Source organism: Lissotriton helveticus, chromosome 10, assembly GCF_964261635.1.
Source record: "Lissotriton helveticus chromosome 10, aLisHel1.1, whole genome shotgun sequence".
Taxonomy (NCBI): Eukaryota; Metazoa; Chordata; class Amphibia; order Caudata; family Salamandridae; genus Lissotriton; species Lissotriton helveticus.
The window spans coordinates 159,920,870-159,948,732 of record NC_136071.1 but is presented as its reverse complement, the minus strand read 5'-3'; the positions used below and the strand labels follow the sequence as shown (position 1 = coordinate 159,948,732).

At 43.5% G+C, this 27,863-nt stretch overlaps 1 protein-coding gene across 5 annotated transcripts in view; it reads left to right on the top strand.

Annotated features, from left to right (window-relative positions):
* The window catches only part of CARD11 (caspase recruitment domain family member 11), a 1,114,500-nt gene that overhangs the window by 676,834 nt on the left and 409,803 nt on the right, over nt 1–27,863 (top strand). For all 5 annotated transcript variants that reach the window (XM_078664998.1, XM_078664996.1, XM_078664999.1 and 2 more), the window contains exon 3: nt 22,310–22,447. In XM_078664998.1, coding sequence (XP_078521124.1) covers nt 22,310–22,447 — 138 coding nt within the window. The remainder of the gene's footprint in view (nt 1–22,309; nt 22,448–27,863) is intronic.

Here is a 27,863-nt window from a genome sequence, read left to right as displayed (position 1 = left end):
CGAACACAGGTCGTGACGAAGGTCTCTAGAAGCCGGAATTTCAGCAGCCTGCACCTGAAGGGACACAGAATGGATGACATCAGAAAGTCCTTTGCAATAATCAAGAATCAGATCATCTGTGATATTTAGCAAAGCTGTTGAAGGAATAGATGGCAGTCTCATAGCCCTCCCCATCAATACTTCGTGAGGTGAGAGACCTGTCCTCCTGTCTGGCGTACTACGCATGCTCATCAACACCAATGGTAATGCATCTGGCCATTTCAGGGACGTAGATGAGCAAACTTTCACCATTCGTGCCTTGAGTGTTCCATTTATTTGCTCCACTATGCCAGAAGCCTCTGGTCGATAGCTACAATGCAGTCTCTGGTCAATGTTCAGTGTGGAGCAGAGCATTTTCACAATTTCGCTATTAAAATGCGGCCCTCTGTCCGATTCCAAAGAGGTTGGAACCCCAAAACGTGGCACAAGCTCCCTCAACAATAACTTTGCTACTGTGAGTGTATTGCAACTACGAGTTGGGTATGCCTCAACCCACCTGGAAAACACACACACTATCACCAAGACATACCTGGGCGATTACACCTAGGCATCTCAATGAAATCCAGTTGCATCCTATTGAAAGGTCCGGCAGACCTCCCAATGTGACTCAATGAGACTGGCGTTCTTTTCCCAACGTTCATTTGTTGACATGTAACACACCTCTGACATACTGCTTCCGCAGCTGTTCGAAATTTCGGATTGTACCAAGTCTGTCTGAACACACGCATCATCGCATCTCTTCCCAGATGTACAGGACCATGTATCCGTCGTGCCATCGGACTCACCAGTTCATTCGGCAGTACCGCTCTCCAATCAGCCGAAACCCACAAATCCAGCTCGCCTTTGACACAACCAGCTGTCCCCCACACTCTTTTCTCATAATCTGACGCCTGCTCGTGCATGCTCTTCAACTCTTCCCAGGTATCAGCCACCTCAAGCATCATGTTTAACTCAGTCCTTCCCTGTGCCCCTTCAACAGTTTGTTCAGTAAACGAGTATCCCTGCTCGGCACAGTAACGTGCAACTTCATCAGCATAACGATTACCCAGGGACACAAAGTCGGTACCCTTGCTATGTGCAGTGCATTTCACAACGGCTTTCTCTGCTGGACCTTGCAAAGCCTCCAGGAGTAACCTGACAAATTCTCCATTCCTGATAGGGGAACCTGATGATGTCATGTAACCCCTTTGAGACCACAACTGACCGAAGTCATGAACCACACCAAACCCATATTGGCTGTCAGTATATATGGTGATCCGAATATTGTTGGCTGCCAAACAGGCACGCGTCAACGCAATTATCTCAGCCACCTGAGCGGAGTGTACTCCTTCCAGGCAGGCTGCTTCGATTATTCCAGAAATAGTACAAACAGTAAAAGCTGCTCTAAACTGACCAGTATTGTCCCTTACACATGAGCCATCGACAAAGTAAATTTCATCAGGGTCTATCAGTGGCTCATCAACAATATCCGGTCTAGGTTTGTTGCACAGTTCAGTCACATCAAGGCAATCGTGGTCTTCCCAATCTTCGTCTAAGGCATTTGGCAATGGCATCAAAGTGGCAGGATTCAAGACCGAGCACCTCCTAAGGGTCACATTCTCCGCAGCAAGAATAACCTGCTCGTAGCGTGTGAGCCTATTATTTGTCAAGTGCTGCGTCTTGGTCCTGGTCATCAACAATTCTACTGAGTGGGGAACATGTACAATTAGTGAATGACCCATCACAATGCTTTCACACCTTTCAATGCTGACACCTGTTGCAGCAACGGATTTAAGACATCCGGGCAACGCTGCGGCTACTGGATCTAAGGTAGCCGAGAAGTAAGCAACTGGTCTACGGACTCCTCCATGATCTTGTGCTAGGACTGCCAAAGCACACCCCTCTCGCTCACAACAGAACAGTGAAAATGATTTGGTGTAATCGGGCATTCTCAGAGCCGGAGCGCGACACAAGTCCTCTCGCAGCCCAAGGAAAGCCATCATACAGTCTTTGTCCCATGGTACCGGATCACTCACTTCCTTGTGCGTCAGTTTCTGCAATGGTTTCGCCTTCAGAGAAAAATTGGCAATCCACTGGCGACAATAGCCAACCATGCCCAGGAACATCCTCACCTCTCTCTGGGTCAAAGGCACCATCATTTTCATGATCGCCTCAATCCTGTCAGGTGACACTTTCCTCTTCCCCTTCTCTATTCTGTGACCCAGATACTGTACTTCAGACAAACAGTACTGTAGCTTGCTGGGGGATACCTTGTGTCCATTCTCTGCCAAATGGTTCAACAAGGCAATGGTGTCAATCCTACAAGCGTCTTCTGTCTCTGACGCAACAAGGAGGTCGTCTATGTACTGTACGAGAACGGAGTTCTGCGGCAGTACCAGACTCTCTAGATTCTTTTTCAGCAACTGATTAAAGATCGATGGGCTCTCCGTGTACCCTTGAGGGATACGACACCATGTTAGAACACGATCCTCCATTTTGAACGCAAAAAGAAATTGGCTCTCCTCATGCAAGGGAATTGACAAGAAAGCCTGACACAGATCAATCACAGTAAACCACTCAGCTTGGAACGGTATCTGAAACAGTATCACTGATGGATTCGGTACCACTGGACAACATGGAACAACTATGCTGTTGACCTTTCGCAAATCCTGCACAATCCTGAACTTCCCGCTAGGCTTCTGCAAGCCCATGATCGGGGAGTTGCATGGACTGCCCATGACTTCCTTCAGAATTCCCTGTCTAATCATGGATTCGATCACTGGTTTGATTCCTGCAATCATTTCCGGAGTCAACTTGTATTGTGGTGTTCTTGGGAACTCAGCATTCGGCCTTACTTGGATCTTAACTGGCTCATCTCCTCTAATCAACCCGATCTCCTCTCCTGTAAAGTCCCACACTTCCTGTCGGACTGAATCCCTCAAATCCCAAGGGAGTTCCTCCACTGTTAAAGCAGGATACAATTCTATGCAGACGCACGTATTTGCAACCTTAAAAGCAGCATCATCATCATTCGTCTGCAACTCCACTCCCTTGGGGGTACAGTAGATGGTACAATTGAGTTTACACAGGAGATCTCTCCCTAACAGACACACAGGACTGGAATCACACACCACGAATTGGTGTTTGTCCCTGAAACTTCCGATCTTCACTGGGACCGGCTCAGTCAGTGGGTTCGTCATTCTTCTGTTTGCAACGCCTACAACTTGTATAGTCTGTCCTGAAAGGGGTAAGTTGGGGACTACTGCAGACCGTACAGTAGAACGGGTAGCACCAGTATCAACCAAAGAGGTAGTGGGGTGTCCAGCTACATCAGCCTCCACGAATGGTCCCCTCTCATCTACCTCCAGAACCGCCCCGAGGGTACAGTCCTCCTCCCCACTTAAGTACCGTCCTGTCACTGGATCAAAATAATAGTACTCGTCCCCTTCTACTATGAAAGGCATCTGCTTGTAAACCTTGTTCCCTGTCGAAATCTTCGGTGGCTGGAGAACTGAAGCTCTAGGTGCTGAAGTCCCCCCTTTAGCCGGCTTAAACTGAGTTACTGCTACCTTCTGTACCGGAGGGGCTTGTACCTCCTCCTCCTCTTCCTGTACTTGATTTTCTGGGTTATGGGGGCACTCGCGTCTCCAATGTCCGACCTCATGACACTGGTGACACTTAGTCGTCTTTTTCAGAGTCACCAGATCTATCCTGGGTCTCGGGCTATCCTCGTGGTCCCTTTTCTGTCCCCCCGATTTTCTCCCCAATGTTCCACCTCCTGACTGACCTTGTCCTCCCGATTGCATCTGGACTAACATCAGTTTATCCTCAAGCTTCTTTGTCTTGGAGTCTATCTCGTCACTGCAATACCTCGCGTACCTCAAGATCTCGTCCAGAGGCTTGTTCTGCCAACAAATTAAATGTTGTTGTATCATGAGACAGATATCAGGCCTCAGTCCCAGAACAAACTTAGACACAAACTGTCCCATGTCCTTTGGATCCATCACATCCAACCCACTGTACTGCTTAAAAATCTGCAATAATCGCTCATAATACTCGTGAACTGTCTCCTTTGGTTCCTGTCTAGTCTGATCTATCTTCACCCAGTCGATGTCCTGTGGTGGTACCTTAGTCTTCAACCACGTGATCGCCTGCTCATACTTTACCATCACCCTGGGTGACGGTCCATTCGTGGTAGCATCTCGGTCTGGCTCCACGGTGGGCCATTCAACACTGACCTTACATGCTATCCACAGGTCACCTGGAACTACAATGTCAAATAGTGTGTTTAGATCAATCCACAGTACCTTTGAAATCTTCACAAACCTCTCTACCTGTTTGTACCATTCCACTGGACTCTCGCGCAACTTTGGAAACGAATTCGTAAAGGCAGCCAAGTCTCCCCTACTCCAGGGTACATGTACATATCCCCCATGAGCCACCTCCCGCAAGGGGTACGCCTTCCTTTGCATCAACCCTCCTCCCGGAGATGTCTCAATGGCGCTTCGCCTAACACTCTTTTTCCTTGACCACCTTTCCTCCCACTTGTTCAATTGGGTCCAGGTTCGGAGTCCCACAATCAATTCCTTGATGTGGGTTTTTAATCCGATCACCCTTTTCTCTTCTAGATCTTGGTCTGAGTACTGCAACCTATGGCCACCCTGTAATGCTTTTGTCCTTGTCAAATCCACAGCATACTTATTCGCTAATTCAGACAATTTTTCATGAGCTGTCCTAGCCCTTCGAGTAACATCTTTCGCCACAAACAACAGTTCATCTGGTTCATAGAGTTCGATTCTCTCTAGTGGCAATGTGCCTTCCACTATTTCCTCCACTTCTGATTTAAGTCTCATCACGTCGATCCTTCTTGCCTTTATCGCCGCCTTCAATGTACCTTGGCTAGAAGTTCCATTAGAGTCCCTCCCTCCACAGTCCTGACTCACTCGTCTGTCTTCCTCAGGTGTGTTATGGGGAACCCTTTGGTTTTCCCATCTTTTGCGGTCCCACTCCTGTCTATGATCGCTAGGCGCGTGATGGGGCGCCCCCCTACTTTCCACACTTCCGCGATCCCATTCCTGGTTGCTTCCGCTAGACGCGCAGTGGGACACCCCTCTATTTTCCTGGGTACCATGGTCAAAATCATCCCTCGACCTGTTGCTCTGGGAATCCGCAATCGTATCCCAAGTTCTCAAATCAGGCCTTAATTCCCTTAGTGACCTTGGCCGTGGTCCTCTCAAATCCATCGGTCCTCTCAAACCCCCCTGCTCTCCAGATGAGTCTGCCGATGCTGCCAAAGGGGTGCTCCTTTCTACAGGCCTTGGCAATTGGCTCCATCTGTCCGCTACATTACTCCTTCCTTCACTGTCACTTCTCTCCCCCTCTCTTTGTGGCGGACCCTCTCTTTGTATCTGTTCTGGATTGTACACTGATACTATGGGACCTTTGGTAACAGGTACCGTAAGGGCGTCTGGCAGTCTCTGAGAGTCAACACCCTCTTCTTCTGGTACATTTTGTACCGTAAATCTTCCCACTACTCTCGTCCTTGGAGAAAGTTGAGGTGCCCTTTCTCCTTCCACTGAGCCGAACCTGTCCCCTAAGGGGCCCAAGCTGCTCTCCATTGGGACGCCACCGTCCACAACAGATGCTTCCCTGCTCTTTGCTGGTGCTGGCTTTTCCTCCATCTCGGGATTATATGGAGGTGGTCTCTCCGACAGCAGTCTCTCTATCAGGCTGTCGTCTGTCTCACTGTCCTCATCCTCAGTACTCCTTCTCTGCGCATCCCCTGTGTTGACCAACAACGGGTACAACCTGTCCCCTTCTATGGTCTGCACTCTCCACCTCTTGGCTAGTGCATCCCATCTCGCATCTTGAACCGCCCTAACTGATCTTTTCACTCTTTCTTGTCTAATGTCTCTGTTCTTTTCATTGGCTGCCCTGATCCACACATTTAGTGCTTCAAACTGTGTTGGTCTGGGCAAAGGTCGCAACGCAGCCATAACTGCTTTTAACTGATACAGCACCTCCAATTTAAATGTTCCGTATTTAGGAAAAGTCAATTCCTCATTTCCGTCAGTCATCTTACACCAATTTTCAAGCCACAATATGGTATGCAACCCAACCTTCGTAGCCATGTAATGGGCTGGGGTATCCTCGGGTGGAGCCTCTTCCCCACCCGAGGTTCTAACTTCTTTTCACCTTTGAAACAATTTCGCAACACTTTTAAGCATTTCATGTTGAAAACCACAACGTTTCTTTTGTTTACAGCGCTCTTTTACTTCCCAATGCCAATCCACCAATCCCAGCGCGGCTCCACACTAACCGCCCTATCCCAGCGCGGCTCCACACTAACCGCCCTATCCCAGCGCGGCTCCTTTTGACGTCACTCGCCTCCGTTTCGCAGCAGTTCCCCTCCTCTATCGGCTCGTCTCCCGGTCACACACGCGTCCCAATCATACACTGGAAATGATCACTTCCGACCAAGCAACCACTTCCTTGACTGTACGTCCACAGTCTAACTGTAATTGTCACCGAACTGGCAAATGTCTGTCCACGAACGACCGGACAATCGCCTCAACTGATAGGTTACAAACACACAGCAACTTCGACCAGCGTCCGTTACCCACGCACGCACACATTCGTTCCCCCTATCTCGGTCCTGCGGGCGATCAATGGTACCTCATGACCCCCTTAACAATGGTCGACTATTACTTATGGGTGTTCGATACACCCGAACCACTTAAACTCCCCTTGAGTCTAAGATTTTCACTGGTTGCGCGCGCTCACAACCTGATCTCCTTTCACACTACAGGCACTCAACTCCGCAAAACAATACAACACAACATAACACCGCAATCTAACAACGCATGACCCTTTTTCATACTCACTCTCTTACGACCTGCTGCTTTCTGCCGCACCGTCACTCTCCGTGAGTTTCCAAGGAACGCCATCCTTCGTCCGCGACTCTCTGGATGCTTGTCATTGGATCTCTATGGGCCTCGGGGAAATCTCAACCTACTCTAGATTACCCTCACTCCAGAAGATAAACCATCCTACTCTGCTACCAACTGAAAGGGCGGGATTTTTCCTTCTACAGTCTGCTTACCATTTTCTGGAAATCCCGTCACAGGTCGACTGGACCTTTTTACCTGTCATACATGAATTAGGCAATCTATCTACCAAAGATCAATACATTTCAACAGTTCCCTTTGTTCCCCCAAAGAAACACCAACCAAAGACTAAGTTTGAAGATTCATTACAAAGCCAAAAACAACTGAAGGTATAAACACCTCAGTAAAAGGTTCAGAAGATAAACAGGCACTAATACAAACATAATCCTACGGAAGAGTCTCAGACGGCTCAGGAATAATACAAGGATCAATTCAAGAATCATCAGGCTAACAAGAATTGCTATAACCTGAGTTTTAGTATGCATTGATAAAAGGTATAAATTCAGGTTAATCTGTCCCTACACTATACTAAGTGACATCCCTACTCAACAAATAGCCCAACCTAATCAAGGTGTCAGCAGTGGTGACTTCCAAAGAAGTTCACTCACTTTCTCTCTGTTAGTCTAGAGTCTCCTCAGTCATTGCTAAGCTCTCTGACCACCAACCGCTCCCTCTCGTCTCTCAGCTCATCTGCTCTGCCTCCTCCCTCGGGGTGCTGTCCCTAATACAAAACCCCACAATGTGGACGACACACCTTCAGGTAGGCCCCTCTCGAAGGTGTTGGTTTTCAGATTTTTCCATTATGGCACCTCTCCATCCTTGACGTTAAAACGTCCTTGGGTCCCAGGCTCTCCTTCGCTTTAAGTTGCTTTCTTAAATTCCTCGGCTACTCCTCCTCGTCTGAGCCTAGCATCCTAACACTCATACACAATGGGCCCTTCTACTCCACTATCAGCTTAGCTCTGCACCTGCAAAGGAATACATGTGAATCGGCTCACAAATTCCTAATGTTGCAATTGACTTTAGCTAAAGGCAGCTTTCTCTAAAACATTTCTACGATTTAATGCTAAGCAAGACATTTTCGATCAGGCCTACACGATTTCCATGAACTGGGCCTCTGCATGTTCATAGGCCCAACATCCTAACATGAACAATAGCTTTCGTTCTCGTAGCCTCCTTCTTTAAAGCAAAATACATTTTCTATCTCAAACAATTGTATCACATTTATAAGGTACACTATGAATTTTAATAAAGCAGATCTAAACATAATGGTGATCTTTTAAACACATTTCTAATTAGTGAAAGAGTTTGCATCGAACGACATCTCTATGTTAAAGCGGCATTATTGATTTTAAAACTCTTAACATTAGCTCTCCATCTATTTCTAATACCAAGTACATTAGTCCTCAACCCTACATTGCATTTTGAACACGATTAGTGAATCCTCTATATATGCGGGTGTTAACTACTCGTACATATGATACACCCCTACAAATTTTACTTCTGTTTGGCGCTCTCTCAATGGTGATGGAAATGTTGACCCATGAATTCAGAAAAGAAAGTGATTATTTCGATGTGTGTGGAAAGCGTTGACAGACTGTTTACAGCATGGCTCACCATGTCTGAGACCATAAATGGCTCTATCAGTTTACTAGGATCCTGAACAGGAAGTTATACATTTTTGCACGTTCTAACTCTAAGGTGACATGAAAGGAAGACTGAATGAAAAGGCCAATTTTTTAGACTAGCATGACCCAATATGTCTGTCTTATTTTAGAAAGTATTTTTCTATTTATTTTGTTCTCTGGTCGAGAGAGTTTGAATACAACATACAGTGGAACTGTACATCAACCCGACAGGACTCATAACAGAGTCATTTTAAGTCATGGGCAAAGAGGTCAAATTTCCCTAGGTCTCCACCTTCAATGGGGCACTTAGGAACAGGGTAAGACTGGGAACTAAAAGTAGCCCTGGCAAACATGTTGAAACCAGTTCTACTCCTTTCCACATATCTCTCTCTCTCTCTCTCTTGTGAACCCTGGTGAAGCAGCAACCACAATCATGGCCAGGGTGAGACACAGTGGTAGCTTGGAACAGAGACATCAGGCCTATTTTAATTAGAGACAATGTGTATAATATTTATGCAACACTTCAAACAGTAATAACGTGTAAAACACCCCACAAATAGGATTCGAGAGCAAGTTAGAAAAAATAGAACTTTCTTTAATAAATAAAACAAGACTAAAACAACAAAATATCACATTAGTAGATCCGGAGATTTTAAAGAATTTGGTAGAAGTATAAAATAAATCCACAAAACTCCAACTGTAGAGATCTGGTCGTGCCGGAGCGGAACAAAGTCACAAGTTCAGAAAGACCTCGATGGAGCGTGAGCCAGCTTAACGGACTCAGTTAGGCCCGCTGAGACGTCTGGTGTCAAGGATGCGACAGACAGTTGGGACGATGCATAAGTTCTGAGGAGCTGTGATGTGGAGTTTGGTGTCGTCGAGGATGCATCACACAGTGGCAGTTTTGATGGACTGCAGCAGTGATGCAGGTCTTTGTGATGGACCTGATCCATGCAGCAGAGGAGATGTGTTAGTTATGCTTGGGTTTTCACTGCACTGCAGAGGAGATGTGTTGGTTCTGCTGGGTCCACAGAGGCTGGCAAAGCACCTTACGCCCAATTCCAAAAGTCCAGGATTGGGGTGGAACCACTTGGCAGGGTAAACTCAAAGATGGTAGAGTCTAGGTGCAGGTGCAAGGTTGTTGAAACGCTGAGCCTTCAGATCAGGAGGCCAGCCAACTAGCCCTTGCAGTCACTCTGGGTTCTGGGTTCAAGTGATGAAGGTCCTCTCCTTCTCTTCCAGGCAAGAGGGCAGCAGACAGCAGGTCGGCAGTTGTTCGTTCAGAGCAGAGGCCAGCAAAATGGCAGTCCTCGTAGCAGCACAACAGTCCTTATTCCTGGCAGAGTATCTAGAGGTGCAAAAGTGTACTGATGTGGTAGTGTTGGAGGTACAGAATCTATACCCAGTTTTGCCTTTGAAATGGGGAGAAGCTTTTAGAGGCATGCCTTTGAATAGCACTGAGAAGTGTGGCTCAGGGGTTAGAGGCGGCAGACCCGGAAGCTGAGATCGGTCCTGGACCAGGGTTCAATTCCCCGCCTCGCCGGGTCTTGGGCTCAAAAATTCCATGGACTTGATAATTCTCGTTCCGGTGCCTACTCGACTCACGGGTTCACACTCTGCGACTCTGGGCAATAGCTTGCTTAATCTCCACTACGGCCCCTCGCGGCAGGATGCCTGGCTTTCACCTTGTGGATACCCTGCTGGGGCCATCTCACAGGGGAATACCAGGACGGGTTCCCAAGGCAAGCGCCTTGATGCCTACGGGTGATACGTGCGCTATATAAATCGCAATACATACATACACAGGTGCCCTGCCTTTCAGGCCCCAGCTCCACTACAGGGGGTAGGCAGCCTTTTGTGTGAAGACAGGATGCGGCCCATTCAAGTGTAAATGGGGCTGGGTCCAGCTCCCCCCTGCCATCCTACAGTGATGGCTCATCCAGTCACACCTAAGCTCCCCATTGCGTGTGGCTGTCTAAGAAGAATACACAAAGCCCAACTGACACCAACTGCAATATAAGTTAGGATTTTTAATTGTGATTTCAGAGACACCCAACAAGAAGGTTTTACCTGTTCACAAGTGGAAATTACACTTATAAAATGTAATTAGGTAATTCCAATGTTATCCTATGGGAGAGGTAGGCCTTAGGGTAGTGAAAATTGAGTATAAGAGCTTTTCACTACTAGGACATTTAAAACTTACAAGTGTATTTCCTACTTTTTAAAAACATTGCATTGTTTCCTCTGGACTGTCCAGGGCCCACACTTGGAATTACTTATATGTATTAAAAGATAGGCTTGGGCCTAGTAAGACTTTTACTTTGCCCTGTCAAATTGACAGTTTAAAACCGCACACACACAGGCTGCAATGACAGGCCTGAGACATGTTTAAAGTGCTACTTAAGTAGGTGGCACATTTAGTTCTGCAGGCATTGTTTCCTCCTGGGATAGGAATTGAGTAATACTTTTCTAAGGGGAGCAATTTGTTAAAAGTTTGCTTGCCCCCATAGATCTAAAAGGTAGTACCCAGTAGGCTACGGCCTTTACAATCCCATTTCCAAAGAAGCAGAAACAGTTGTGAATAAGGCTGTCATGTTTAAAATTTGCTTGTTGTTGTTCAAATTCTAATGTGTCTGCCTCATTTTTTGCACAGAATGTTTGTTTAATTTTATGTAACTTACCTGTTTCATTTTCTGCACATAATGTTTTTTAAATTTTTATGGAGCACTATGGTTATAAATCAAATGTGGTAGGTGTTATGTCTTTTTGAAAACATGTTTTTACAATGTTTAATTACGAAAAAAGACTGAATAGAAGTAAATAAAATACTTTAGACAAATTGAATGTACAAATGGTCTAAGTCTGTTTAATTATTAAACAGTCGTATTAAGTAAACGGTCAGGTATTATTTTTGATATATAGACAGATTTTTCATCTGTCTATTTCTCTATTTCAGCCTGTCATGGGTTATTCAATTTTGTTTGTCATCATGGAGCTTGAATGAACTGAATGGATAATAAAATATAACGCTGTTTCGAACAGGGCCGCCCAAAGTATTTCTTGCCCAGGCCCCCCCAAAATCCTTAAGATGACACTGGTATCAAACTTATGCAAAAGTTGGATTCCTTCTATATCTTCAAATCTCAATAAAAAAATGTCTTTACAAATGTCACTTTGTTTACGCTGCTGCGCATCCTTCCACATGCCGTGTTTATGACATTTCGTATTTTATGGTTTCATGACCATAAAGAGCGAGACCATATATGTGATTTCACTGTTTGCCATTTGAAGGCTTCTTACGGGGGATCAGTACTTGTCTACTGCAAGTTACCCAACATTGGTCCATTTTTAGCAGAACATGTAGCTTTATTTGAGAGAATGCTCAATTAATTCTAGTGATTTCCTTGCACAGACTCTATTATTTAATAATTAATACAAGTGCTATTGGAAGAGACCTCTAGACTTGAAAAATGCTGTCACCCTTGCCTTTGAGCTAGTAATTGTTCAAAACTAATTAAAATAGAGTAGACAGAAAGCCTTCGGGTACGCCTTTTCCTGTTCGCAGATTACTTTACTGTTTTTTGTTGAGGCTGAGATACTCGCTTTGGGACCTGGAAAATGTCACAGCTTGAATGACATTTTTTGATGTTAGCCTCCTAATAATAACAATTTGATTTTTATTCAGTGCTTAATAAAACTGAAAATATTGCTAAGCACCATAATAATTGTTACCTACCTATAACCCAGTATGATAGTTCTCAAGTTATATATCTCGGCTGAGGCTGAGCTGTTCCTGGCAGAGTGCAAACCTATGACTAGCAGATCAGGACAGACAGCAGCTAGTGTTCAACTCATCAAATTTCCTTGCTATTGAATGCACTGTTACCTCATTATCAATGACCATGGAATATTTCGATGACAACACAGGATCTGAAGGAAAGGAATAATTATCTTTGTCGACATCGCAAGCAATGATTGCCACAAAATGTGTCACTGAACACTGTTGAGCACCTCGGTAGAAGCTCCTAAGGAAATATCTTTAGTACCAACATCAATAACATGATCATACACAAGTCAAGCCTATCAGAAATAAAGGGCCTGGGTGCATTAGTCTTTCAATAGACATACCTAATCTTTGTATGAATTTGAATGCATATTTGGGTCTATGAGTTATCAGGAAGAGCAGATGAAAGAGACGTTGAGCTACATTTAAAGAGACCACTGTTCTCTCAACGTTGCTGTATGCGTAAACCTCAAATTAAATTTTAAAATTGCCAAACACATGTATGTATTTCTATAGCACAAACCTACTCAAAAGGCAAAGGAGCGCTGTACATGGTCAAAGAGAAGTGGCCTCATTTATGAAAAGTGACGCATCGCTGCGTGAAAATAGCGATGCGTCACTTTTCATTAAGCCTTCCTTGCGACACGAATGATGCCTCATATCTACAGTATGACGCATCATTGCGCAAGGAGTTACAGATACGTCAGTATTTCTGATGTATCTGTATGGCGCAAAAGTGACGCATTGCTGGAGTGTGTCACAAAAGTGACGCAAGTCCAGCAATGTGTACTTTCACATGTGGCAAGCCCCATGTGAAAGGGCCTGCTGTGAGGCAGGCATAAGAAATTGACGCATTTGCGTCCTAGAAGTGGCGCAGTGAAATCTTATAGATTACACTGCATCACTTCTATGACCTTGTCTTGCGTCAGAACGCCCCCCTGCATACATTATACCTGGCGCAGGTATATTGTAGCGCAGGGGTTTACAAAGTGACGCATCTACCTAGATGCGTCACTTTGTGAATATGGCGCAACAAGGCGCATTTTTTATGCCACTGGTGCGTCACAAAAAGTGACGCACCGGCGGCGTAAAAGTGACGCACAGCCTCATAAATGAGGCCCAAGGTATCTTTAGGATATCAAAGTTAAGGTAGATTCCTCTTACATCCTGTGTTTAAAATTAAGTCCTGTGTTCAACAATGAGGTTCTGATCCACCTTTCATTTCAACACTGCTCTGCCTGCTTTACCTCCAAATCTATGTAATTAATGTAATATGGCGATTTTGGTTTTGGAGAATAACTAGGTTTCTCAGACTACTCACACTATCTAAACCAAAAGCTGCCCAAAACGCCGCCTTCAATACATTATCCTTCCAACATCACCTACACATGGTCATACACAGTGATCACATACTAGACAGAATCCCCTCACCACCTTAGGCACAACACAGCACCAAAGTTAAATTGGACGTATTGTTGGCAATTTTTTGCCAAATCAAAGATTCTGTCATCCACCTCACCAAAACACACCCTAGTAAAACTCTAATAAAATGAGCTGAAACAAAAATCACATCACATGCAGATGCCTGCATCATACGACACCAATCACAACGTTGATTGTGAATAAAAAAGAGATATTTTCTGGTCACATAATGGACAATTGTTCCCCCAAATGAAAACCAGAAAGCCCCTTGGCACACTCACACATATACAACAAATAAAGCATGCACATCTTCTTAGAACAAACTCACTTTACTTTCACACTAAGTCACACAAATCATTTAGAATCTTGACAATGTAGAAACTCTCTACCAAACAGACACAACCAAACACCCAAGGATTAACAACAGACACTGTCAATGAGGCCACCAAGTGCCCTCAGTCAAGCTGTTGACCTGCCAGATCCGCAAGAAAGGGCAGCTCAACAGAAATGTGTGTTAGTGGCATAAAATGGTGGTTAGTACTACATGAAAGCAAATAACATATAATATGCCATACTAATAAAGATAGATATAGCAAGTTGTAGTTTGCTCATATTTGCTTTCAACTACATTTTCCTCAGTCACTTTACATGGGTGAGACATGGCCTAACGGGTAGGGTGTTTGACCTTGGAGCTGGGGAACTATGTTCAAGTCTTGGCAGGGGCGCTCAACATTCTGTGATTCTGGGCAAATCACTTAATCTCTTTGTGACAAACAAAAATGAATGTGTCTGTCTGTAACATAACTGGCGCTCATGTGAAGCGCATTGATACTTTTGGGTCTAGTTCGCGCTATATAAAAACTCCACACAAAAAGTTCAGATGTTAAGTTTAAAGGGAGCTCACCAACATATGGAGTCTACTGAACAATGTCTTTTAATTTCCACTGGTTCCCGGTACAACCATAGATAAGTGCAGGCATTTGGCAGTATCCATAAATGGAGCTAACACCTCTGTCAGATACACCCAGTTCTCAGCTGCACTCCTTCTGTCTAAAGTTCTTTGGCATAAAATATAATTTTCCAGCTTGTCAAGGTTGGTAGTTTCAGGGCACTTTAGTGGCTGGGTCAATCCTTCCCCAAAATATTTAAATTAGAATAAATCACTGGAATGTTGGAAGTTCCCCTTATGACAACTGAAAGTAAGTTGATCAATAATGGATGCTGTAGGACTTCCTCTCCAACATTAAAATCCTTATAGTTCTTTTGCTTCCTGTTAAAATTAATAAATTTTGACCTCAGTAAGTGGAATGTTTACAAGCATCCTAGCTTTCTGCCTTGGTGGATAAAAGCTACCTCCCGCATTAAAGCTATCAATCATGGCTCATGACTGTAAGTCATGGAGAGACTCTTGGCACAGAGTTAAAATTAGGGGTCACGGTTTTATGGTATTTATTTTTTTGATATTTCCATCTATCTTTATCCATATTTTGGTTCTGCTCATTTTATCCATATTTATTTAAGGTTTTGTGAGAAAACGAAGCTGAAACTATATTTTCACAAATATTTAACCAATAAATGTATTCTGTTATTTGGATGCCTGGCAGGTTTCAATGATATGAACACCCCACAATTGATGAATCAGTACACCAGTGGAGGGAGTTTCGTGGGGTGGTGAGGCGGGGCGGGGGGTAGTAAATACCGGAAGATGGATGAATGTAGGTAAGTAAACAGTTAAATAAATAATACGAATTTCGTTGCGCACACGGCATCGCAAAATGCAATGCAGCGCACGCAACGAGATTCGTTTTATTTATTTAATTGTTTACTTACCTCAATTCATCCATATTCCGGTGTTTACTACCCCCCACCCGCCTCACCGCCCCATGGAACTCCCTCCACGGGCCGCTACTGCAGTACACATATGAAAACATGAACATTTTAGTATCAATCTTGTGCTTATCTGCTGCTGTTTAAGGTTCATTACAAAAAGGTATTTCTTTTCATCCCCCTTACCTCTTGAATACGCACATTTATTTTCACCTGGCGGTCATTTAGAATCACTCAAAAAACAACCCGTTTTCCGTTTTTATCTGCATTTAAAATAAATATAGACAGGTAAATAAATGTTTTTCTGTCTCTAGCTTTCTGTACAAATCAATAAAAATGGAAAAACAGGGAGCCTATAATTCTATAACACAATGAAAACATGAATAAACAATGACAATAATTATGGTAACAAACGCTCTAATGGTTATAATGGTAACAACAAACATAGCAATTTTACTTTTTGCATTTTTTATTCCATTTATTAGAACTTTTTATAACATTTGCATACTGGTTGGCCTCTAATAGATAAAACAAAAATCAGTGGAGCTTGCCCATTAACTGAAGTGAAAAGCAGGCAACAGGCTTTATCAACAGAAATGCACAAATGTGATGAAACTTGTTGAAGGGAAAAACAAATACTGAAGAAGTAAAATATATATTTCCCAATTCTACACCTGTATGAATGAATTCAAATTTGATAGATTTTCTAACCACCTCCCAAGCCTCTTGTTCAGGGTAAATAGTATAACATGAGCAAACAGAAGGAATGGTAAAACATTTTTTAGCTTTCTACTTGAAAATATTTCTTTTTTTAAATGGCAGATAGAAAAATATTTTGTGGCACATTGGCTTAACAGATTGATTCATATAAGTGCTTAACAGTGCACCCTTATGAGAACGCTGAAAGGTGAATAATGGAGAGAGAAAAAAGATATTCCAAACAGAGAACAGGTAGTGCCATTTTGCAATTATTCTAGCGATCGTATGATAGATGTTCTTCTCTTCAATGGCCTACACTGAAACACGTCTGCCAATGTTTCAGTTCTGTGGGGCATCCACCATCTTTGTCATCATCATGACCACAAACATACAGTTCCGGATTACCAAACAGGCAAAGTAGGCAACGATCTATGGGCCTCCTTCCTTTTAAGGGCCCTGCGACAACAAATCAAAATAATATTGATCTTGAAAGAAAAATACAATCAAGCTTTCTTAATTATTGTTTCTAAAAGATAGAAAAAAATGAGTCAGTTCAAAGAAACGAAAACTATACAAAAAAAGACTATAGAGAAAATACTGTATTAATGTAATGTACCCATTAACAACTTAAAGTAAATAAACCAGAGACATCAGATTCACATAACAATTTGTCTCTTAAAAGCTCATCTTCTGGCAGTTGTCAGTTTGTAAAAAAAATCTGCGGCATTGGGTTTAGGAGATAATTTCCGAGAGGGGCCCGAAATTTTATCTGCCTAGGGGCCTCCACAGGGTAGAATCCGACACTGCACACATATGATAATGGCAGATAAAATATGTACCCTCAGTTGGCTTTTGAATATACCCAAACCCATTCTTTCATTAGATTTTTGAAACCTTGTTTTTCACTGGATCTGCCTTTTGGATACAGTGTCATGTAGTGTAATGCTTTCTTTTAGACACTTTATTGTGCAGCTCTTGATCAAGGAATAAAAACATTATTTCCAACATTATCTTGCAGAACCAGCTTAACACCCTACTTTATTTTTTTTCACTCAACACGCTATTAATTTTTGCAATGCACCCTTCAAAGACAGATGGCACATAGTTATTAATACTAGTCATAAAATCTTGCAGTATTCTCAAGTGTACATTAGAGCAAATATCATTTATTTTAGCTAAATATATCAGTTTTCAATCACAATTACGCTGAAAGGCAAACAGAACGAAATTACTATTAACTTATAACAATATCAACATTATTAATGGTGAAACAAAGCAGAACACTAGCAAACGGAAACATTTATGAGAATGCCACATCATTAAAATTATTTATCTCAGCATTCTCAGCAGTTGCCAGTAGGTAGTTATAGTTAGGACCATGTTTCCATAGAAAAAATGTTTTTTTGACCCACCTATGTCTTTGGCATCATTTGACGAATCTTTACGAAATTTCGATTCTTGTTGTGCATGGAAGGTTTCGGGGCAATCCGTCAAGCGGAGGCCAACCAAAGGGGGAGGGTAAAAAAAGTGCATTTCCCATGTTAATTCTCATAGGGGTTGGATGGAATTACACCGAATTTGTCAGAAAGGTAGATTTGGTTATGCAGATCATGCTTTCACTCATTTGTGGTAAATGCGTTCAGTAGTTGGTGAGAAATTTAAAGAAAACTATTTTGCGAATACTAATGAACTTGTGCAGGGAAATGCAGAGCTCTGATTGGCTGCCAACACTTCAGCCAGAAAGTGTTGACAGCTGTCTTGGAACTTGGCTTCAGCCAAGTCCCACAAAAAGACAGGGGAAAAAAGAAAAGGGGACGTGGTAGGAATACTCTACCCCCATGCCTTTATCTTGGGATTTCCCTGGAAACCCACCACAGCTTAAAAGCATTTGTTTTTAATTCACAGTGATTTTCACAAAATATTCACGAATATCGCAGTGAATTAGAAAAAACAAAACAAGCGGGAGCTCCTGCGCTTGTTTTAATTTAGCCTCCGGGTGGGCCAGGTCTCGGGGCATGCGTGGATTGTTAAAAAAGTGGAGGGGGAACACTGGGCTACCCTTCAAGGGTTTAAATATGCCCCTGGGACCACCACCAGCCAGGCTAAATATATTAAGAAGTGGGGAACCCGGTCAGATGCCCCTGGGCCCCTGGGACCACCACCTGCACGGGCTACTTATTAAATGCTTGGGGAGCCTCATGGACGCCCCGAGCCATGAGGACTACTACCTCCCCAAGTCTTTTTTCTTAAAGAAGGAAGGGTCCCCCTCCTGGGTCGTTCTCGGCCCGTGAACTCCCACCTACCTGTGGCAGGTCTGTGAAAGAGAAAGGAGAGGGGACAGGCGGCTCCCCTCCAGAAGCCAATAATGGCCCTGGAGACAGCTACCCCCCGGGGCCGGCTCCTGCTATGTCCCAGTGTGGCCACCCCACGGACATAGCTGTTTGCTTTGATTGCTCCCACCAAGTCAGAGCAAACACTCCATTCCCATTAAGCAGGAACTGACAAAATCCTCTCGTTTGCTAGAATTGGAGGTTTTGTCTGTTTTGGAAACAGCCAAAATGTTTGCTTTCAGACAGGGAGCTGCATGTTTATGAGCTCCCTGGCTGTGAGAGCAATGCCAGCTCCGGCAGGAGGTGGGAGTCGGCAAGGACTTCAGGGCTTTGAGACTCCCCTGTGCGGACCTGGGGAAAAAGAGCAGAAAGATGCCAAATAAAGCTGAGAAACAAGCAGAAAGAGGTAGAATAAAGGACAGCAACAAGCAGAAAGAGGCAGAATAAAGGTCAGCAACGAGCAGAGAGAGACAAGATAAAGGTGAGAACCGAGCAGAAATAGGCAGAGTAAAGGTCAGCAACGAGCAGAGAGAGGCAAGATAACAGTGAGAAATGAGTAGAAAGAGGCAAAATAAAGATCAGAAATGAGCAGAAAGAGGCAGAATAAAGGTCAGCATTTAACAGAAAAGGGCAAAATAAAGATGAGAAATGAGCAGCAAGGGCAGAATAAAGGTCACAAACTAGCAGAAAGAGGCAAAATAAAGGTCAGCAGCGAGCGGAAAGAGGCACAATAGGGGTCAGAAACAAGCAGAAAGAGGCAAAATAGCGGTCAGAAAGACCAGCAAGAGGCAAAATTAAGGTCAGAAACCAGCAGACAGAGGCAGAATAAAGGTCAGAAACTAGCAGAAAGGAGCAAAATATAGGTGAGAAACAAGCAAAAGGAGGCAAAATAAAGGACAGCAAAGAGCAGAAAAAGGCAAAAAAAAGGTGAGAAGAAAGAAGAAAAGGCTGAATAAAGGTCGGAAATAAGCAGAAAGAGGCAAAATAGAGGTCAGAAATGAGCAGCAACAGGCAGAATAAAGGTCAGAAACTAGCAGAAAGAGGCAAGATAAAGGTGAGGAACAAGCAGAAAGAGGCAGAATAAAGGTCGGAAATGAGTAGAAAGAATCAGAATAAAGGTCAGAGACAAGTAGAAAGAGGCCAAATAAAGGTCATCAATGAGCAGAAAGAGGCAAGATAAAGGTCAGGAACTAGCAGAAAGATGCAAAATGAAGGTGGGAACAAGCTGCAAGTGGTTGAATAAAGGTCAGATGGGAGCAGAAGGAGGCAGAATAAAGGTCAGCCATGAGCAGAAGAGGCAAACTACAGGTCAGCAACGAGCAGGAAGAGGGACAATAGAGGCCAGCAATGAGCAGAAAGAGGCAAAATAAAGATCAGGAACGAGCAGAAAGAGGCATTCAGACACTGATGCACCCACTCACAGACCCACACACAGACTCATGCACATGTTCACGGACCAAGTCAGACGCCTCTGTACCCACTCACAGGCACATAGAGACTCACACATCCAATCACACCCACCCTCAGAGACTTATGCACCCACTCACATACCCAAGCACTGACTCACATACCCACTCAGACACTCATGCACCTACTGACAGACCAACTAAGACACTCATGCATCCATTCACAGACCCACTCAGACACTCATGCACCCACTCACTGAGCCACAGGCACTCCTACACCCACTCACACAGCTATATACACATCCACAGTCACTGACACACCCATTCACAGACCAATACAGTGACTCACACACCCACAAAACAAAAACAAGCAAAATGTGGAATTCACAAAATTATGTGAATTACTCCAGCATCTTCTAGGCCTAGTTGGGATGTAGTAACCTACAATGACGTACAAAGACATTATTAACATAACACAACATGGAGAACATACTTTCACCCTGAGAGGTATCCAGGTGCTAAATAATCAGTTTATTGTTCAATGTTATGAAGTAAGCATAATCAGTAATTTTTTTGTAAATATATTTTTATTGCAGCAAAGTAGGTGGTACAAACAAAGCATTAGCATCAATCCCCTCGGTGCCCGGTAAACCCATTAGTCTCCTGTACTTGTTCCACACAGCCGTTTAGCTCACACCCCGGAGGTCGAGCGGCGCAACCGTAAATGAAAACTCGTGTAAGGAGATACAGCATGACTCCGTAGCATCTGGGCGTCCGTGAAATGGCAATGCTACTTTCCAGTTCTCCTTGTCTCCCCCCCCACACACATTGTCTAGTAGGATCAGTAATTATTCTTCTGCATTGCTGACCAACAATCTCCACCCGTTCAACCTGCTAAACCTCGGCTAACCCTCTCCCCCCCCTGAAACTCCCCCTCCCACCCTTAACTCTGCCCCCCACCCCCCAGACGTGCCAGCGGAACATCAGTGCGCATCCACACCCATCCCGATCAATCCAGACAGCATAATCAGTAATGCAGCTTACATTAAAAAGTACATTGCCCTTGTAAACCCCTCACTGCGGAGTATTTACACTTTAGCTATATAAGAAAAAGATGCACACATTCCTCAACTGCTTCAAAAAATGACTGGTTAAGCAAACATAGGTCACAACGTTGACCCCCATTTCAGCAACTAACCAGAACATCTCCTATGACTATGGACTTTTTAATTATGCAGCAATGGGGAATAGATTATGCTGCAGGGAAGTGTTAATTATGTAGAAAGAAAATGCACATTTTGCAGTATAGTGCAGCATTTTATGGGAGTATTAGTTTGGTATTTTGTCATTATAACACTCATCGATACCGCCTGGACAGGCGTCACTCAAACCAGTTTAACACCTGAATGCAGCAATAAGCAATTGAATGATGACCAGTTAACCTTTGTAAAGGGTCTACCACTGTGCAGTACCACTTCACAGTTGGCAATATTTTGGGTATATGTTTGTCCTTTTAAGCCAGAAACAATTGTTTTTGCTGACATCTTCAATCTTTTCAGCAGATGGTGGATCATGGCACAATTGCAGTGAATTCATAATTATGTGGAAACAGTGATTAATTTGAGCCAGTGGTTTCCGGTGCTCGGAACCGGCACTTAATTGTCAACACGGCACTTATGACAGTCTGCCACATGGTGGCACTCTTTGTCAACGTTAGGGATTCGCACAATCACAATTGTTTATCGATTCAATATACATTGAAAGTAACTAATCCCTACCGCCTACGCCATTCTTATAGCTTTGGGGGCCTGTAATAGTCTCAATTGTCACTCTTGTAGGAGTGGAATGGTTAAGAGTTGTGTTGATACCGACATTGGCAGCGCTGGCAGGGCCAATGGGTGGTTCAAGCTGCAGTGTTCTTCTGACAAGGGCCCTAGCACTTATATTTTTAAAAAATACGCACTGTGTGGAAAACACAACTGAAGCCCAAAATTTCATTTGCCATGACCGTTCAATGTACCTATTGTTTATTCCACATGAGCAAATTTACGAAACTAATTCAAGCCATAGTAATTTGAACACAAGTGCCAAGTCGAGGCACTGTTACATCACGATTATGGTCTTGGTCGATGTCATAGTCCGCGGTGTAGTATCAAGGTACCGAGGTGCACCTTATTGGCCTGTTGAGGTGGCCTGTTGTTGTCCAAATTATATTCATTCTTTTTGTGCTGTTTTTTTATTGCTGCAGGTCGCTTGCTGGACATCCTTCACACAAAAGGCCACCGGGGCTACGTTGTGTTCTTGGAGAGCCTCGAATTTTACTACCCAGAGCTTTATAAGCTTGTGACTGGAAAGGAGCCCACGCGAAGATTTTCAACAATCGTTGGTGAGTTCAGTTGCTGTTTTTTGTTTCATTTTATTTTATGTGCAATATTTATGCAGCATGAACCTCCCACCAATGGGATACAGAACATTTGACTTGGGGCAAGGATTTACATAAGAACATGTGAGGGTTACAGCTGCAAAGGCAGATGGAGTACACATTTTACTCACAACAGTAGGGAGATGTATTAAGGGTTTGTGCCGACATTGTGTGTGCTAGTGCAAGTTGTGCAAAGTAATTTAAAGCAGACGGTGTACTTGGCAGGATATTTACTTCCGGCCGCAAAAAAAATGTGTTTTGTGCTGCTTTGCAGCATTTTGGATCTCTGGGGCATTATGTGGGTGGAACCTGGACGTTACACCGCATGCATCAATAGGTTTTCATGCAAGCCTGATCTACTAATATAGTCAGACTTGGTTTGCATCTAAAATAAAGGGGGCATATTATCAAGCTGGGCGATAGGCAGTTTTCACCGGTTTAGCGGCGGTTTTTGGCCGCTAAGCGGCGAAAATTCTATCGCCCTATTATCAAGCTGTCGCTAACAGCAGTTAGCGACAGCTTGAAGGAGATAGCGAGCGGTTTGGGGCCCACTTTGCATTTCAGCGATATTTATCGCTAATGAAATGCAAAGTGGGCGTACGCAACCCGTTAGCGACTGAAAGCAGTCGATAACGTCGCTATCGCGTATTCACAAGGCTGGCGTAGCGATGGAAATATTCCCGCTATCGCCAAAAACTACCGCCTGCTCTGACCAGTTCTTAGCCATGTTATCCAATGGGAGGTGGATAACATGGCTAAGAGTATTTTGTCGCTAATGCGAGAATATCGCTATATTCTCACCGATATTTTCGCATTACGCCGCTATCGCTGGATATTTTAGTGCTATGGAGAAAAACGTTGCTAATAGCATGTTTTCTCCGCTAAAATATCCAGCGATAGGCAGCGGTAAAAAAAAAGTCGCTAAGCGCATTTAGCGATAAATATCGCTAGTTGTTGGTAATATGCCCTAGGGTTCCTTGAAGCAGGTGCTAATGTGGAGACCATGACGCAAAGGTTGTTCGTGGGGCTAGGCAGCCTGTTTTCGCACCAGGACATGGGATGAAAGCAGCAGCAGGGTATTTTAATGAATATGGCTCTGAGTCACTTACGTCCCTTTGTGCAATTTAAAGCAGCAACTTTGGTTGCTGCGCTGTGCCAACAACAATAAACATGCCCACAGGTCTTGGAAAAAATGTTGGGGGGCTTCTAGGGGGACCATGAAATGGGGAGTTTGATAGAAAAAAAGAGTATCCTGAATTATCCTCTTCAGGTCAGGAGACACGAGGTCAATCAAATCTAGAAGGGAGAGATGTGATACCATGATTGTATTTATTGTATGTGCTTGTTTTTTAATTATTTATCAATGCATACGCGTAATTGTCATTTTAACTCTACATTATTATTTATAGCCAATTTATTATATGCATTGACTGATTAATTAATTTTTTTATGTACAACTGCGGTTTCTGTTTTATGTTCTAGATTGAAAATAATAAAAAAAAAAATAGAATATAGAGATATAGGGTAGGGTAGGTTAGGGCCAAAAAGAAGAAGAACTTTCTTCTCATCTTCCCATATGTGTTATGCTTGTAAAAAGAAGCATCTGGAAATTCAGATCGACCTGGTGGTGGGCAAGAACAAGGAGTGGACTGCAGAGCCTCACTAGACCTTCGCTTCTTGTGTACGTCAATAAGAGAAATGCTTTTTGCATATCGATTTCCCATTGGCCACTGTAGATTCCAAGACTCTGTGTCACATTAGGTGATACTTTTGTTTGCAGCAGGTAGCAGAATTCTAAATAAAACCTTAGACTATCAGAATTAGCTTTCTCGACCTTCATTGTTTGCATCTATCCTCGACAAAGCGAGACGTGCTTTGTGGTATTTGCTCGCGGCTTTATTTAAGTATAATACACCCTGTGAATGGACGCAGCACGTGCGATAACACGCGCACACACTTGCTACATGCAAGTCCCCTCTTGAAGTCACAGACGGTTGCTTGCAGCGGACAGCACGCGCGTGGACCACCCATGCATTGTGCCGTTTTCAGAAGTGAAAAGATATTAGACCGTATCATTTCAAAACAACATGATGCAGCACACCTCAAATGTGCAAAATGAAAGCAAAAACATGTTTGTGTGTTGGCGACAAGTGTAAAAGAGGATGTGAGAGCAGAGGACTTAGGTCCCGATTTACTCTGTGTCATGTCAGTTTGAAAAAAGCCTTCGTAGATTATCTTGCTTATTGATATTTGGATCTGGGTGGGGTATTGTTTTGTCCAGAAATGGGGCTATTTTGTTTAGGTCTGGGTAGACTTTAGCTTTCTGGAAGACCTCATGTCATTAATTCTCTATCATGAGAAGTAAAAAAAAAAAAAGTGGACATTGCATCAGCCCCCTTCAGCCATTGTTTGGGCATACTGCCTGCAGGAATTGGCTCTGTGGGTTGTCGATCACAGCCCCCGGGTTATTATTATTTTTTTATAGATGTTTAAATTTGTTGTACATTTTCCTTTAGGGAGGAGGAGGAGAAAACGTAGTTCTTCTTTGGCACCACTTTTACAGTAGACGGTGGATGTCACCCATGCAACATGGCGTAATCCCATAGTGCTGCTCCTGCCTGCTTAGAACACCCAGAGGTTCCCCAGAAGCATTTTCATGGCTCGCCTTCTGCTGCTTCCAAGCTACTGGTCACATATCGAGCATCACTAGTGGCTCCTGTGATGCTGTTGTGCCAGCTCCTGCCAGGTATTCACGTTAAAATCAGAAGGCCTCATTTACTAGAAAATGCCGCAGCACGGAACCGCAAGCCCTTTGGCTGCGCCACGCTGCAGCACTTTCAAAGCACACGGACGCGTCATGTCTAAAAGGATATGATGGATCCCTTTACTCTCCCCTGTGCTGACGCACAATTAGCTGGCATGCGCCAATGCAGGCACCATTGCACCATGGTGCAAGGATGCTTGCATTAAGGGGATGATTGTTTATGTGCAGGAAGGTGCCTTCCTGCTCATAAACAATCTGAAATGGCGTTGTTCAACTTCTATGTGTGCTGCATTAGCACACATAGAACTTGTAAAACGTAATTTTTTAAAAATGTTTTTTTATGTGCAGGAAGGACACCTTCTGTACATAAACAATCATAAGAGGTGATTTCCTTGTTCTATGTGTGCTGCAGAATGCAGCACACATAGAAAGAGGAAAAAACTAGGAGAAATGAATACATTTCTCCTTGTTGCGCCTCCCTAAGCCCCCTGGCATTCAGACGTAGTTCCAGGTTTACAATCGTAAATCTGGAAATGTGTCACACAGGGTGGCTTTTCCTGTCCTTGTAATTATGGGAAGCAAAATGCGGCTCTGGTGCATCACAAAAAGTGACGCACCGGTGGCTCAAGGGTCTTGTAAATAAGCCCCAGGGTGCCTGGCTGCTCTTCTTCTTCAGATCTGCTTTTTAAGTTGAAAGGCAGACCTATTGGCTTTGTTAATGGATTTTTCCACAGTGGTGCCGTCCTCTGCAGATATCAACTATACGTCTATAATACATATATGGTATATGGTCACTTGGGCCTTTGGGCCCTAGGATGACCAATGGTTCCACCTGATTACTCGGAGCTAAGATTGCCAAATCTTCAGGTCCCTCTGTCTTCATAAGGGGTGAGTGTCCTATTTCCTGGCCTGGTGTGATAGCTGCCGATATGCACTGATAACATGGCACATATACATGCCTTTTTATTCTGACAAATGGTTTTCAACAAATGTCTCAAAATTATGTCAAGTATGGAAATTGTAATCAGAATATTAAAAAGCCTGTGTACACTCAAGTACTAAATTATCGTAAAATGTATTAATTGATCACTTCCTTATAATCAATTAGTTACACAATATAACTCACCTGGTTTAAACAGTTTAAAAAATAAAAAAAACATAAAATGTATTCACCATAGGTAAATGTTTAGCATTATTAAAAGATCTTTTATATTACAATGTTTTTCTCTAGAAAGTAGAGGCATCTAAAACAAATGTGGAGAGTGGTTTGATTTTACTTCTCCCATTAAATCTCTTCTTGCAGGCACACAGTCACTTTTCTTCTCTCACACCAATCTTTTTTAGTCTCACCCATATTCTCTGCTCTTGTCATGGTGGCTTCATTCATCAGCTTAGGTGTTGTGTGAATCATCATGGTATATCCGTTCTCCCAGATACCTACCATCCAAAGTGTTTCTCGATCTCATAAAAGACAGCATTAACAGTAGGGGAGACCTACTGTTACTACTACTGCAATAAAAATAGGTACAAATCCTATGTAGTACAAAAAGAGTGGATTTAGGTCATCCCACTTCAGCCACTGGCACCTGTGTAGTCTTAACGTTTTACCTTTGATTGGATGGACTGTTTTTCAAGGAAGATAACATAATGGAAGGTTACATGGTCACATTGCAGTTTGCATTTGATTTCGGTGAGAAAGCAGGGATTCAAGTGGTACTCTTTTTCCTAGTCTCCCTTGCTGCTGACTTGCCTCATCACATCATCCTCGCTTCTCAGTGCCCCACCATCTCTCCCTTTAATTGCTACCATGTCCCATCGTGAATCCACACGTTCATCTGTTTCTTTCCTCTTCTCCCTTCGTCTCATCACTTCTTTTGCTCTATCGTTTCTTATTATCCCTGGTTCACCACCTTGCTCGTCCATCCATCCCTGCCTCCCTCCTTATTTGCTTCCATCACACTGGTATCTGGTGTCCTGCATGATCTAGACAACCGTTGAAGAGCTGTTCTTGATGTCACATACAAGTTATACAATAAATAAATGAATATGAGTGATATCTTCCTAAAACATAGAGCAGATGTAGTGAGAGCATTGATAATGCCTACCACAATTAAAACCTAGCATTGGGATATTTATTTAGATAACACAAAACAGCCATAAATCATTACAATATGAAAATGTATAAGGTAAAGCCACTCCCGCTCTATGATTGCCGTGCTCAAATGAAGGCCCAGTTTAGATTTATTGCCATTGTTCCTTTCAGATTTCACCTAAAGGAAACATTCAAGGACCTCTGCTCTATTCCTAATTATCTGCTATCCTGAGATCAAGGCGCGGTAGTGAGAGCCTACAGGACCCCTAGGAACGTAGTCCTAGGGGTCCCCTAGGAACATTGTATGGTCCTGCAGCCTGCTATAGCAAGCACTTATCTCTGACTAGAGGGACCTCTTGTAAAATTGGCATGTAACAGTAAGCATTTGTGTCTGACTCTAGGGATTTTTACTGTAAGCCAAAGGAACTTCCGCCTGCATCAGATAGGACTTGTGTCTGACTCAAGAGACCTCTAGTAAAGGTGTGTGTTTACAGCAGCCTGCTACAGCAATACATCAGGGTACA